The sequence below is a fragment of the Motacilla alba genome, chromosome 1A (assembly GCF_015832195.1).
Source record: "Motacilla alba alba isolate MOTALB_02 chromosome 1A, Motacilla_alba_V1.0_pri, whole genome shotgun sequence".
Classification (NCBI taxonomy): domain Eukaryota; kingdom Metazoa; phylum Chordata; class Aves; order Passeriformes; family Motacillidae; genus Motacilla; species Motacilla alba.
The window spans coordinates 15,039,558-15,053,521 of NC_052031.1; the positions used below are offsets into that span (position 1 = coordinate 15,039,558).

Consider the following 13,964-nt stretch of genomic DNA (forward strand, 5'->3'; position numbering starts at 1 on the left):
TGGACAGGTCACTAATGTTTGGACCCTAAGTCAAACCAGTCCTTTTAAAATAAGGGCCATGTTCCTCTTCTTGCCCTGGGGGTCCTGTCAAAGGAGACAGGAGAGAGAGACTGAACAGCAGTCCTGAATTGGGGTACAGTTGCTCTTTCACTTGTGCTGGTGGATCTGGAGTCAAGATAAGCAAGAGCTATTGCAGTTTTCTCATCTAAAAATCACATTATCTTGTTAAATAGATAGATCAAGGCAGAAGTGCCTCCCTCCTGTCCTGATTTTTTCCTCACTGTTTGTTGTGAAGTTTAAAACATGACTGAGGATGATGGATTAGTCAGTAACACAGATAGCTATATTAGTGTTTTCTTTTTAATTGTGAGATTTCTGATAGTTTCTTTAAACATACCTTTTATTATTTGCCTAATCTTTGCTTTGGTGTACTATAATTTCATTTACTACTAGGACTCTCAAACAAAACCACGCAGCCTAAGTGATCAATTACATATTGATAATGGAAACAGCAGTGTACATACAGCGAATGTACAAGCTGCTTGCATACAGCACTGTGCATACAGCAAATGCTGCTTGCTAGCCATTTGTCCCTAAAGATGCCTTCCCCTGAAGGTTCCATTCTGAGAAGCTCAGGGGTGCAGCAGTAAAATCAGTTTTTATCAGTGAAGGTTCAAGGCGCAGCGTTTAAATAGTAACAGATTACTAAGTCACTTTGATGGAGAGAAACTTTAAGACAAAAATAGACCCAAATTAAATGGATACATCATTGTAAATAACTAAGCAGTAGTGAGCACATGTGCTGTCAGGACTGATTGCACTTTCTAACTGTTAGGCAGTTTAGGGTCTCTGTAAGCTCAATGCTTCTCTAAAAATGATGTAATCTCTTAGAGCTGTAACATTAAATACCACATGCCTATTTATTGGTTTATCTCAAAATAATTTGCAAAACATTAATATAAGAGCAAAATATCAGGAGTTTGGGGTAGCTCTTCATATGCACTCTTGCTTTTCAGTAAATACATGGTAATCATCTCTTTTTCATCACTGTTGGGATGTCTCCAGTTGTTCTGCACTTGCCACTGGGTATGAAGCTACAGGCAAGCAGTCGTGGTTTAGTGGCTGAGCTACATTATCTTCTTCCTTATGAGTTGAACTTCAACAACATTTTTAAAGCCCTTTCAGTTTTCAGATGGCACATTTTGCAGCGGTGCAGGGAGGTGTTGCTGTATAAATTCAGCTGTTAGACAGATACAAGGAACATAGCAACTCTTAATTCATGCAATGAGCTAATGGGAATCCAGATAGGAAGCCTTTCTTTCATCCTTCCACTAACCTGTGACTGAAGCCTTTCTTCTGCTCTAGTTCTTTAGCCAAGCTTGTGACAAAAAAAAGGCTGAGCCACTCTGTCCTTCATTGTTTAAAAGTTCATGAGAAGTATAGGTTGCACTGGTACTGAAGTTTTCTATTTTCACTTTATTACTGTTGCTGATATCTTTGTCAAAATCTGTCTGTTAGCATTCTTTAGCGATGTAAAGTATTCCCTTAAGTTGAGTTGGGAGCTGGAGCAGTGTGAAGGGTTTCATTCCCAGGTGGCAGTGGGTGCAATCAAGGCAAGTGTAATCCAGTTGGATACTGAAAAAACAATTTTGTATTTAGATTCCCTTTGGGTAGTGACAGGAATTGGTGAGTTCCCCAAATATAGCAGGTTGTTGCCTCCCTCATGATGATTTCAGGAAATGGGCTCTGACTGCAGCCAGTTAGTGTCATGGAAAACCTCTAGTAAATGGATTTAGGGAATGGATTCCATCTATCATCTCAAGACCACTTTGGTCACAAGCAAAGCACAGATCCTGACAGCCAGCAGTACTGACACTGGCAGCCTGCCTGAGGATGGGACCCTGAACTCGGTGATGCCACCATCACTGTGCTTGCTGGTACTACAGCATGCTTGCACCCGGTGCTGAGAGCCCTCTGTGACTGTGTCACCTTGAGAGTAGCATGGCTCCATTACTGGAGCCTCTAAGTGCAGCCCTTCAGCTCTTCTCTCTCCTAATCTCTTTCAGATGCTGCCTCTATTTAGGAGAAATTGTGACTTAGCATGTCAGCACTTGGTCATCATCATTGCCCTACATCACTGTGCATGTTTCAGCTGTGTCAGAACAAATATATTCTTTAGAAACAAAGACGTTCTAAAGTAACAATGGGTATATTGAAAAATTATAAACATTTTTACTAAAGAGGATCTTTAATGAAAGATGTTGTATACTAAGTCGCACTAAAAATAGAAACAGCTGGGAATGACATAAGTGATGAAATACTTGAAAGTCAAGAGCAACATGCTCATGATTCAAAATAATGCTCAGTATCTTTAGTACTGTTGCTCTTCGGTATCTTTAACATTTTTAAATCCAATTGTGTGAGCTGTAGAGCCAAAAATTTCCAGAGATGAGTTTTTATGGATGTGCATCAAAATATATGTTTGGGGTGGGGCCACAGGTGGAAGTGCATAAGTCTGGGTAAGTACCGCGGGCTCACAGGTCTTCAGGCAGTCAGCTGGAGTTAAGGATGCTCAGCACTTCTTTCCCAAAATGCTAAAATGATGAGTGAAGATTTAACAGGCATGAAACTCCTTCCCCAACAACCCTTGCAGGCATGGAGAGCTTTTGTTTTCTTTAGGGCAATGCTAAACCTGCATAATGTATTAGATTTATGCTCTGAAACAACCTTTCAGCTGAAGGAAACCATAAGTTTGCATTAGGAGTAGCTAATTAAGCTGACTTCCTCTAGCCTTCATGTCCCTTGAGAGACATCTTTACCACAATTAAAAGACAATTATTGCAGATGGACAGTTTTCACTTTTGCAAAGTTGGACTATTGAACAAGTGAAAAATGTGATGGACGCCTATAGTCCTTATGGAGGTGACACAGGAGCTAGATAAAGTTAAAACAAATTTTTGGACTTAAAGTAGGGTTTTAGCTGTAGCTTTTGTTGTTGAGGCGTGGAGAATATACTTTCCTCACCAGGGCTATGCTTATCACAGGGCTCACAAGTAAATCAGGCAATTAATTCAGGTATTTAAATGAGACTTAAAACAAGCCTTTAAAGCAATTTACTATTTGGGGTCTAATACTTTTTTGTTCTTAGTTAGACTTCTATCACATTTTGATTAAAGTTTACTTAAATTATTGCACAAGCTACAACTGAGTGGAAGAATTGTTTCGATGGTGTTTTTCTCTGTTGTGTTTCATACCTGAAAGGTTTTGCCTAAAGCAGAATCTGAGGAGGTAAGATTTTCTAAGGAGAAAGTAAAGATTTCCCTTCTAAAATGGGTGCAGTCTTTTTGTGTTCTAAAAAACACAAAGCAGATAGTTGTTTCCAATTAGGGATGTATTGCAAGGTGCACTTACTTCCTTTTGGTTGCAGCTGAACGCTGTGCAGAGTTGCAAAGTACCTCTTCATTCACTGGCATCTCAAAGTACTCCTAACTTTATTACTTCCCAGCTTGGTGGGTGGGCCTCTATCATCCCCAGGAGCTGATCAGGTTCTCTTTGTATCAGCTTGGTGGCTACTGAAGGTCATCCTGGGGCAGAGAAGTTGTTGGTGTCAATGTCATGGGCAGCAGTGGGAGGCGGTGACCACCCCAAGCACTGGGAAGGGGCAGGAAGGACAAGCTGTGGAGTGTGAAGTGCAGTGCTCTTGGTGCCTGGGAAGAGCAGAGGTGTAAGGCCCCACAGGCACGTGTGAATTGGGTTTCTCTGGATCAGACTGGCATAACACATCCTTGTCCAACATTGGTTTGGAGTGGAGGTTTTTTTTTTCTTTTGTGGTTGGATGTGCTCAGCTTCAAGCCCCTTGAAAAGTTTCACTTATTCCAGCATTGAACTGTTGGTGCTGAGGCAACTGGAATATGGATTGCCTTGGAGGAAACCCAGATTTGCTCAAATGTGGGAATGTCCAGCACAGCACGCAGCCACAGCAGAGACCTTGGTGGGGGGGAGTAAAATCTAGGGCCTCTCTTAAAATCATTTGAACATAGAAAGTTTCATAAAAAATAAACATGAGGGTTATTTAGTAATTTCACATTGCTTTTGCCTTACACAAGAAATACTCATGACATATCCTTAATGACTTTTTCTAAATTATGTGCTCTCAACTCTTATTAAATTTTAATGCTGTTTTCTTCCAATATTTTTGCAATCAGCATTAAGAAAACATAATCCAAATTTTTCTAAAATATAAAATAAAAGAGTAATTGTTACCTCTGGGATTTCAATAAAGAAAGTGTGATCTCTCTTTTCAGGACCCTTTCATAACCAAGGATGAGAAGCCAGGCACTTACAGACCTTATGAACTCGGCCAGGAAATGGGAGTGTGGGTGAACAACTCTGATGGCGTCACTCCTGCTGTTGGGCGGGTGGGTTTTTAAATTTTGTGATGCTTTTTTTTTGTCTAGTGCTGCTTCAAAACAATAAAGCAGCAGTGTAATAGAAATGGGAAAATAACCAGTATTTACATTTGTAACCCCTAGGCCTGGCCTCCTGGAGATTCTGTGTTTCCTGACTACACCAACCCCAGGACAGTGGAATGGTGGACCCAGTTGTGTCTGGAGTTCAAGGATGTCCTTGACTATGATGGCATCTGGATTGTATGTCTCATTATATCTGCCCTTCCTTCTTTAAAAAAAGAAAATTAAGATTTTCATGTGTCTTACTCTCTTTATTAAAGGATATGAATGAACCATCCAATTTCATGAGAGGCCAGATGCCTGGATGTGCTGATACTGAAATCAATAACCCTCCTTACACTCCTAGTAAGTATAATTGTATCATTTCATTGCCATGAATTATTTATTAATATTATATTATATTTATATTTTATATTTTATTATATTTTATAATAATATTAATATCATTTAATTTGGGGGGTTTTTTTGTTTGTTTCTTTGGTTTTCTTGTTTGTTTTGTTTTAAACCTGGATAGGCTATATTTTAGGGGAAAAAAATTCCATTATCTGATTTTCCATCTTTCCCTGCCTGTTCTGTATGTTCAGTTACATATTTGTTCAAGACTCCAGTGGCTCAGCTTTCATGGAGTATCCAAAACAATCACTTTCCTCTGTCCAAGGTTCTGCCTCGTAACAGGACTAGAAAAATGACCTTTCCTGCCATTCTCTGAGCAACTGGTCCACATCAGAAAAAGGGCAAGATACCTATATACTGGAACTCAGCTACAGACTTAGGAAGTAACCCTTGCCACTGCTACTCTCAGAGATGAGCAGTCTCTGCCTTCTTACAAACTATGACAAGGGAGATGGTGCCTTAGTTCAATGTATTTCCTTTCTCTTAGGAAAGAAATTTTCACTATGTTACTAGAAATGGGCTAAAAATAAGTTTTAAAATGTCTAAGCCTATGGGAAACTTACCGGAATGGGAAAATCTCTTCCAGTAGCTGAGTTAATGATATGCTCATTCTTCCCCAGGAGGCCATGAGTACCTATGATTATTGCCAGTGGTGTGGCAGTTAATCCAGCCAACATTTCCCCAGGAAAGCCCAGCTGCCTGAGCAATGTTAATATGCAGTAGGAAGCTGATACATGAGGGTTGGGGTATTGGAAATGCCCCCTTTTCCTCTTCAGGCTTTTGTACTCTTATGAGAATTCTAAATTTTCTTTATAAAATGGCAATTTTAAAATATGTTTTTTACTTTGAATGTAAGAGAAACATAACCATAACAAAAACATGACAAAATATTAGAAAGTGATTGTAAATTTTTGAAAGCAGAAGGAGAGCTTTTAATGATGATTTTGGTGTTTGCCCTCTTTGTGGGGTAACCCCTGCATACTTACCCCGTGGGTCTTGACCAAAGCCCAGGAACTGATGAGAATTTCCCCCTTTGCCTTAAATTACCTTCAGTTTTTGTCAGCCTTCAGAGCTGCATAAAAGATGTGAGACACTGGGTAAACTGGCCAAAAGAGCAGAGCTCCCTTTACATCACAGATAGAGGACTGAGAGTGAACCTGTGCAGTGGCTTGTGAGCCATGCAGCTGAGGTTTGTGAAGATTAGCACTGAGTCTGAGCCACTAGGAGGGACTCAGGCCCAGAGGCTATGTGACATGTAAGGACATGAGAGATACTGAAGACAGGTGTGTTTTGAGCTCAGTTTCTCTGACTTGACTCATGCACATATGCCCCTGCTTCTGCTTGTGTCTAATGGTGTTAAGAACAGTATGGAATCATAGATGGGTTGGAATCATAGAAAGGACCTTCAAAACCATCTTGTCCCTGTCCCCCTAGCACAGGCAGGGACACCAGACCAGGTTTCTCGAAACCCTATCCATGCTGGCCTTGAGCACTTCCAGGCATGGGGCATCTATGCTTCCCTGGGCAGCCTCTTTCAGTGTTTCACCACCCTCACAGGAAAGAATTTATTCCTTGTATCTAGTATAAACCTATTCTCTTGAAACCGTTACCCTCTGTCCTATCACTCCATGCCCTTTTAAAAAGTCCCTCTCCTTGTAGGTCCCATTTAGGTATCAGAAGGCTGCTAAGGTCTTCCCAGAGACTTCTCTGGTACTGGTCTTCCTTCTGCAACCAGGAGCCCTAGGCATTACATTCCAACATGGAGGGAATCTATTTTGAACCAATATTTAAGGGCTTTCTTTTCTATTTCACTTTATAGGATAGGTGCCTGTTCTTAGCTGTCCAAGCCCTTGACTCATGTAGGTATGAGAGGTGTCCTAAGCTGTTTAGTCCAGTGAGACATTAGGACCTTCCTGGGATTAGCAGAGTTTTGGGAGCTCACTGTTGTCTTAGGTGATTTCATCTGTGCAAGTCCCAGTCTCAGAGCCTCAGGCTTTTTGTCAGTGTAGCCTTCAACCTCCTTATCTAAATTTTATAACCATGATTACACATAACTATGGTTTGAACTTCTGGTTAAAGCCAGATGTCCTTCAAATCAATTTTCTATAAAACACTTCATACTGAAGATTAATATGCAATTGTAAAATAATCAGTATTACTGAGGCAGAATACAAAATACTCAGAAAAAGAACGAAGCATGAACCTATGATTCATGTGGTAGCATTTTCTCTCCTATCCCACCTTAAATTTATAGGGCTAATAATCAAGAACCACTGGGACATTAAGTGTGACTTTCCTCAGAAACGTAGTGTCTTCCTCAAAAACATATCAGTCAAAGTTACTTGGAAATTGCCTATAAATGAAATTGCTTCTGATGTAGATCACCAACACTGGAGTCTTTGTTTCTAAAGATCCAAACACAAGGATTGTAGCTGTGGTGGCACAACAGGGCTGAGAGGCTAGTGGGGTTTCAGGTACAGATAAATTGTGATAATGAACTGCAACCATACAGGAAATGCGATCAGGCAGGGAGATTGCTTGTTCACGGAGAAATATTTACAATAGTGCATGCACCTAATTAAGCATGAAAAAAAGAGAATTTTTGAGAATTCACTTTCTTTTTATTTTGAGAGAATTTTATAATATTTGCAACTCCATCTCTAAAAATAAATATAATGTCTCAGTTTGAAAGACAGGTGTCTGCTAAGGAAGGCAGGAGCCTCTCTTGGAATGGAAAATGCAAAATCCTTCTCTCAAAATTGTTATGATTTTGAAATTAAGGGACTCTCAGGCAAAGATATGGGAATAGGAATAACAGTTCTTTACTAGTATGTATAACAAGGCAAACAAACACCAGCAGCCACAGCACAAACAATAACCGCAACCCAGAACCCAGTCCCGGCTTTCAGCCGCGGCCCGTTCCCCTGCGGTGCAGTTCCGGGCACGGCCAGCAGGGGCGCTGCTGGCTGCCGGTGGGCGGGGCAGGTGCGGTGATTCCCCCGCGGCTGCAGGGGGCGCTGTGGTGCGGGCTCGGGAGCGCACGGCGATGGCGGCTGGGCCCAGACGGGAGGGGATGGAGGAGAGGCTTTGCTGCACAAACCCTGGGGCAGCCGGTCCCCGTGCCCCAGCAGGACTCTCGGAAGCAGCAAGCTGGGCTGGCAGGACATCTCAGCAGGCAGGGGGTGCAGGGCTACAGTGCAGCAAAAACTCAGAGCAGTGCTGAAGAAGCAGTGGGGGCAGGACAGCCGCAGCCCGGCTCCCAGCAGGGCAGGGACAGGCGAGCCCAGCATCCCGGGCACCCGAGCAGGGGGGGACAGGTCCCTCTTTTAGTGAGGTCGGTGTTAATGAGGTCCCGGTTCCATGGCTGCTCTCATGAGCAGAGGCTCACCCCACAGCAGAAGAGGCAGCTCTGGGCTGGGCTCTGGCGGCAGCACTGCCCTTCCCCAGGCAGCAGCTCCAACCATCCTCCTCCAAAGCCAAGAGAAAGAGTGCCAGATAAGAGAAGTGCAACCAGATGCCCTCCTCCCCTGAGCTTGGCCATATCTTTTGTTTTTCTTGGGTACCCAGTCATTAGTGTTTCCTTGCAGGTTATGGGAAAAAATTCCCTAAGTAAAAAGGAACAAAAGGAAAGAAACCTAACTCCCAGCAAATGTATAAACATCTGACCTGCCCAATTCCTGCTGAACTTCATGTGGCATTTTCATGGTGATTACCTGAAGAGGATGGAAATTTTTTTGCACCAAATGGGCTTTGCCAGTATCTCTTTGATATGGGATCAAAGACCAGGGAGCATCTGAGCAATGTTTTTGCTGTTAACTAAAATTTGTCGTTGTGTAAAATAATATATTCTTAATTCAGCAAAGCAGACATTTTCTATTACTTACTGAATACAGAACACCTGTACAGATATTTTGCATTATTGGACATGGAACTTGAAATTATTTATCAGTGTTTACTCAGTCCTCTCCCCTCTCCAAGGACACGTGCCTGTCTGCAAACAAGTATTTGTGGCTATGTGCTAACCTCCAATCAGTGCAGGTCCAGCACTTCAGCTTTTCCTCTTCCCAAATATTTTGGTGTTTTCACCCGTAAATGTGTAGAAATGTGAAGAGACTTGAATTGTGATGTATATGATTTTACAGTGGTTTGTATCATTCTCAGGCATCTCTGATCGTTCCCTGGCGGAAAAGACACTGTGTCCTGACTCCAAGACTTACCTTGGGGACCACTACAACACACACTCTCTCTTTGGCTGGTCCCAGACAGAACCAACTTTCAAGTAAGTTTCTAAATATTTCTAATCAGATTCCAGGTGATTAAAATGCATTTTAAAAGCCACTGATGTTACCTGGAAAATCTGTAATATTATTTAATAAGAAAGAGACCCATGTCTTGTTTCATTGTTTGCCAATCAGTAAGAAGATTCAAGAAAAAAGAACCTTGGAAAAAGGAACAGAATCCTTTCTAATTTTACTTTTCTCAGCTAAATCAGGATGTATTTATAGGGCCTAACTTTACAGCTGCTGCTTTTGTATGTCTAGAGAAAGATGCTCCTGTGCTCTGTTAGAGCTTCTCATGAGCGTTGGCAGCAGAAGCAGCCTTGTGTGCTGTCAGGGGTATTTATCTGTCCCTCTGGTTCTGTGGTAGAGGAGCTTCTGTCACTGTCAGTGGAGAATCCAAATTGTACAGGTCCCCTGGCTGCTTCTGGAGCTGCCTCTGGTTCCTGGCAGGCAGTGTTTTGCAAATTGGCTCGGGGCTCAGTTGGTTCAGGAGGTTAGAGCTGCATTGCAGCACAGTTGCTGTCAGCCACTGTAAAACTCATTTTGCAGCTGGGAAGCACTCAAAGCCAGCTTACGCAGGCAGACTGCTGCCGTGGAAAGCTGGCTGTTGGATTAAATGAAATGGGCAGATCATGCCTTTTCTAGCAGGGATTGAGCTAAAACACTGGGAAATTTCATACCACAATGGAAGAGCCAAAGCAGGGCTCCATGTGTGGCCTGTTTCAGCATTTAGCACTCATTTTCAGAAGCTGGATGCTGATAGCATCCTGAGGGCATGGTTAAGTGAGCCTAATTCTGGTGTTGATGCATTGGTATTTTATATGCCAAGTCCAGGGCAAGGGAAGCCCTGGGAAAAAACAGAAGTAGTTTGCCAGCTCTTACGGGCCTGGCTGAAGCACAGTTCTGCTTTTCAGAGAAAGAACAGGAAGCCCTTGAACCCTGGACTTCTTGCCATGGTTTTTGGGCCCCTATTCCCCAGTCTTCAAAGAGATCCTCCCAACAAACTTATTTTGCTTAGCCAAATGTGGGGAAGACCACCAAAAGTAAATGCAGGGGTTGATTTTGCTGCAAAGTTGGGAGACTTTACTGAAGTATTTTTTGTACATATTCATTGGGTTTCTCAAATAGATTTCCTTTCAAGGCTGGTTGTATATCCTTTCTGCATTCACTCTTCACAAAGAATATTTTAAATTAAATTACTGACAGGAATATTTAGCACCCAGCATCAATTGCAGGGTATTGGATGAAAATGAATGACAATTTCATAATTATATAAAAAAACAATTCTAAGAATTATTTTAAGGCAGACAGAGAATAGGAAATGTGTCATCTGGCCTATGTCAAATGGTTTGAATTTGAATACATAAAGTAGCAGCAATCAGTTTGCGCATAGCTTAATGCCAAGAGTTATTTACACATGATAGTCTGTAAATAATTTAAATCAACAAATGCATTTGACAACATTAGGACCTGTTCTGGAATGGCTCATGAAAGACTGAAATTATTCAATAAATTACTTGTTACAAACTGTTTTTGCAGCTCTGGATCATAGTTGAGTTGATCTGATACTGCCCTCATTAGCACCTGTATTTGCAAATGGAGCCAAAGACAGCCAGAGGAGAGCACTCCTGCTCAAGACATCAATGAAAAGCTCCAAAATAACATTTGTATGAAGCACACGGAGTCTTGTGCAGTTTTTGGCCCAACAGTGCAGCTGCAAACCAGAACCAGCAGGTCCCTCATGGTTAAAGAACTGCACCTCTTGCTGCATATGGCCTCTAAGGTTAATACATTCAGCCTTCCATGAAAGCTGTTGGGTTTTTTGCTTCAGAAGCAAGTGTTGAAGCACTTTACTTCAACCAAGTGCCATTTGTTGAATGTGCCATTACAGACCCAAGAGCAAACACTGGGCCATGATGAACACAGGTGAAAGAACTCATGATGAAATCTCATTAAGAAAAGGGAGAAAGAGGTAGATGGTGAACAACATGATTAATATTTCATGCTAGAATTTCCCACAGGATCTAAATTGTGTTGCCCAAATCATATTAAAGAAGAGTTGAATTTGAATTCCTGCAGTATAAAATACTGCAATTTACAATTATGTACAAAGAGTATCCTAGTCTGAGGAATTTTGTAATAGATTTGTTTGTAAGGCACATTCCCTTGATTTTCTGGTGATACAGCAAAATTATTTTCGAAAAGCAAAGATAAATTCATTGTACCACTTATTCTGTAATGGAACCTCATATATCAAAAAAGACAGGAAACCAGAGAAAATACTGCAAGGATGGGGTGGCATTTTGAATAATTACAGGTTTGTTTTCTATATTGATTATTTATTTTTATAAGATGTTTAGATATACTTTTAATATTTTTGTGTGGTTTTGATTTTTTGGTTTTGTGTTTTGTTGGGGTTTTTATGTTTTTAGTTCCTGGGTATTTGAACTTTATTTACCAATACAAATCTCTAAATAAATCCTGTGTTGAAAAAATACATATTTTATTATTTTTTAGGAACTCATTGGACACTTAATTAAATGTAGTATAGAAAGGAAATTATGATTTGCATTTTCATTTCAAGACACCGGTGAGAATAAACACAAATTATTATTTAGGAAGATTAAAATACCTGAGGCAAATTGTTTAGTGAATCAGATAGATTTTTTTTTGTTTGTTTTGCTTTGGCCACTGTGTAAATCTTCCTTTTATTTGCAGTTGTGCAGCCACATTTTCATGTGAGAAGGGATCCCAATAATAATTATTTCATGAATAATACCCTTTCAGATCAAATTGTGCCTGAGCGCTCAGGTTGATTTGAAGATGTTTTGGTTACCATTCCTGTTTTTGATGATCTTGTTGCCTTTCTCTGCAGTGCTGTCCAGCAGGCTACTGGAAAGCGGGCCTTTGTCTTGAGCCGGTCCACGTTCGTTGGCAGTGGGAAGTACGGTGCTCACTGGCTTGGTGACAACTTCTCTCAGTGGAAGGACCTGCGCCGCTCAGTGGTTGGAATCCTGGAATTCAACCTCTTTGGCATTCCCTATGTAAGTCTGGCACCCTCTAGGCAGGTGCTGGCTTATACATGATATCACTTCAAATTAGCTCAAATGTTTTCTGAAAGAAACCACTTGAGATGGCCAGCAGTAACAGCCCTCACAGCCTAAGGAACTGCAGATTAAAAGGCTAAATGTCAGTCTTGGCTGCTGAAGGGAAACAAAAACAGCACTGCAAGATTCAGACTGACTTAATGCATGCCATCCAAAACCAATCTCTTTGTATTATGTACTCTATGATTTTATATTACGTACTCTCGTATATTTCTGGGTTTGCAAGTTGGGATGGAGAATTTGTAGAATTACTGAAATACAGTCAGATCTTCCACTAAGTGAACTTAGTGCTCTAGGAGACAGTACAACCTCAGTCACAGGAAAATTTGTATCATTATAGGGCATTCTTATAAAGTAACTAGAAACAGAGATTTCTTTCCAAAAATTATTTTTATTAGGAAATTTCTGTAGTCTCTCATTTATGGGCCTCAGTCACAATCACAAACACAATTTAATTTTTCCTTAGATTGGTGCTGATATCTGTGGGTTTAACTACAACACTACCTATGAACTCTGCCTGCGCTGGATGCAGCTTGGCTCTTTCTATCCATTTTCCAGAAATCACAATGCAGAGGGAAACATGGTAAGTAAACAAAGTTACATAAAGCTGTAGCCTATGATTACAGTTACATGGACAGTGATTTGTGTTGCTTTCTCCAAAATTAACCTGCCATTCTTGGGTAAACTGGAGCAGTAGGTGAAAAGGAGTGCTGCACTGAGTAAATTTTTCCCATCCATAATGTAAAGATAACATAAAAACACCAGTCTTCTCATGCTGTTGGTAAAATAATCTGTTTCATTTTTACCTACTAAAGCCCAGGTTTTATTTAAGGGCCAGTGAGTGTTGGGATATCTTCCTACTCCCTTGATTGCTACAACTTTTGTTTCAATCATTCTGTAATTATAGCAAGTATTGCAGAGAGGGGAGAGAGATCATTATACACCATGCTTGCTGTTTAAATGCAAGTTGCAAACATGTGAGAATTCCTGGGAGAGGCACCAGTAGTGACATCATTATCAGCCAAGCGACAACCAAGACCAGAAAAGGCTAATGAGCCCATGAGATGAATGAAAAAACGCTGCCTTAGTCCAGATCCATGCCCTGATTTCAACACCATAAAAGTCCTTTAAAGACTTGTTGCAAACAGAAAGAATTATCAGGTCATTTCTAGCTATGGAATTTGAAGGTCTTGCAGCCTTTGTAATCATTCTGTGTTTATCTGCTACCATGATGAAATGGTTCTGCTTGTTCAAGAAATGTTTGGGTTTTTTTCCTTCTGTAAACTGATCTGTGTAATGCTGGAGCTCAGGTTATTTGCTAACCTTCAGTTTCTTTGAAGTTGCATCATCAAAATGCTGCAACATTTACACTCCCAGGTAGACCTTTGTCTCTGCATGAAAGTATTATGGATGTTCAGCAATTGGGCAAATGCAGGAATAATAAACCATAGTACTGTCATTAAGAGGGTCAGGAATTAGCCTGTAGATCCCTGAGGTATTTCTTTGTAGGAGAAGAAATGTCTGTGAGACATTAGCTGTTGTTGTTGAGAAATATTTTCCATTTGCCTCTCCACTAAAGTTAGAGGTGTACACATATATATATTTATATGGTTGCTTGGCCCTTTGAGCATGCAAATGGAGTCTGACCTGGATGAGTGGATATCAATCTCATATGTACAATTTAATAAACAAGAAGAGAGCAATGGGTCTATATG

At 40.9% G+C, this 13,964-nt stretch overlaps 1 protein-coding gene across 1 annotated transcript in view; it reads left to right on the top strand.

The window, feature by feature from the left end:
* The window catches only part of LOC119708839 (maltase-glucoamylase, intestinal-like), a 60,392-nt gene that overhangs the window by 27,056 nt on the left and 19,372 nt on the right, over positions 1 to 13,964 (top strand). Inside the window, exons 10-15 of the mRNA XM_038155739.1 lie at positions 4,305 to 4,418; positions 4,533 to 4,649; positions 4,730 to 4,814; positions 9,024 to 9,141; positions 12,018 to 12,186; positions 12,716 to 12,832. Coding sequence (XP_038011667.1) covers positions 4,305 to 4,418; positions 4,533 to 4,649; positions 4,730 to 4,814; positions 9,024 to 9,141; positions 12,018 to 12,186; positions 12,716 to 12,832 — 720 coding nt within the window. The remainder of the gene's footprint in view (positions 1 to 4,304; positions 4,419 to 4,532; positions 4,650 to 4,729; positions 4,815 to 9,023; positions 9,142 to 12,017; positions 12,187 to 12,715; positions 12,833 to 13,964) is intronic.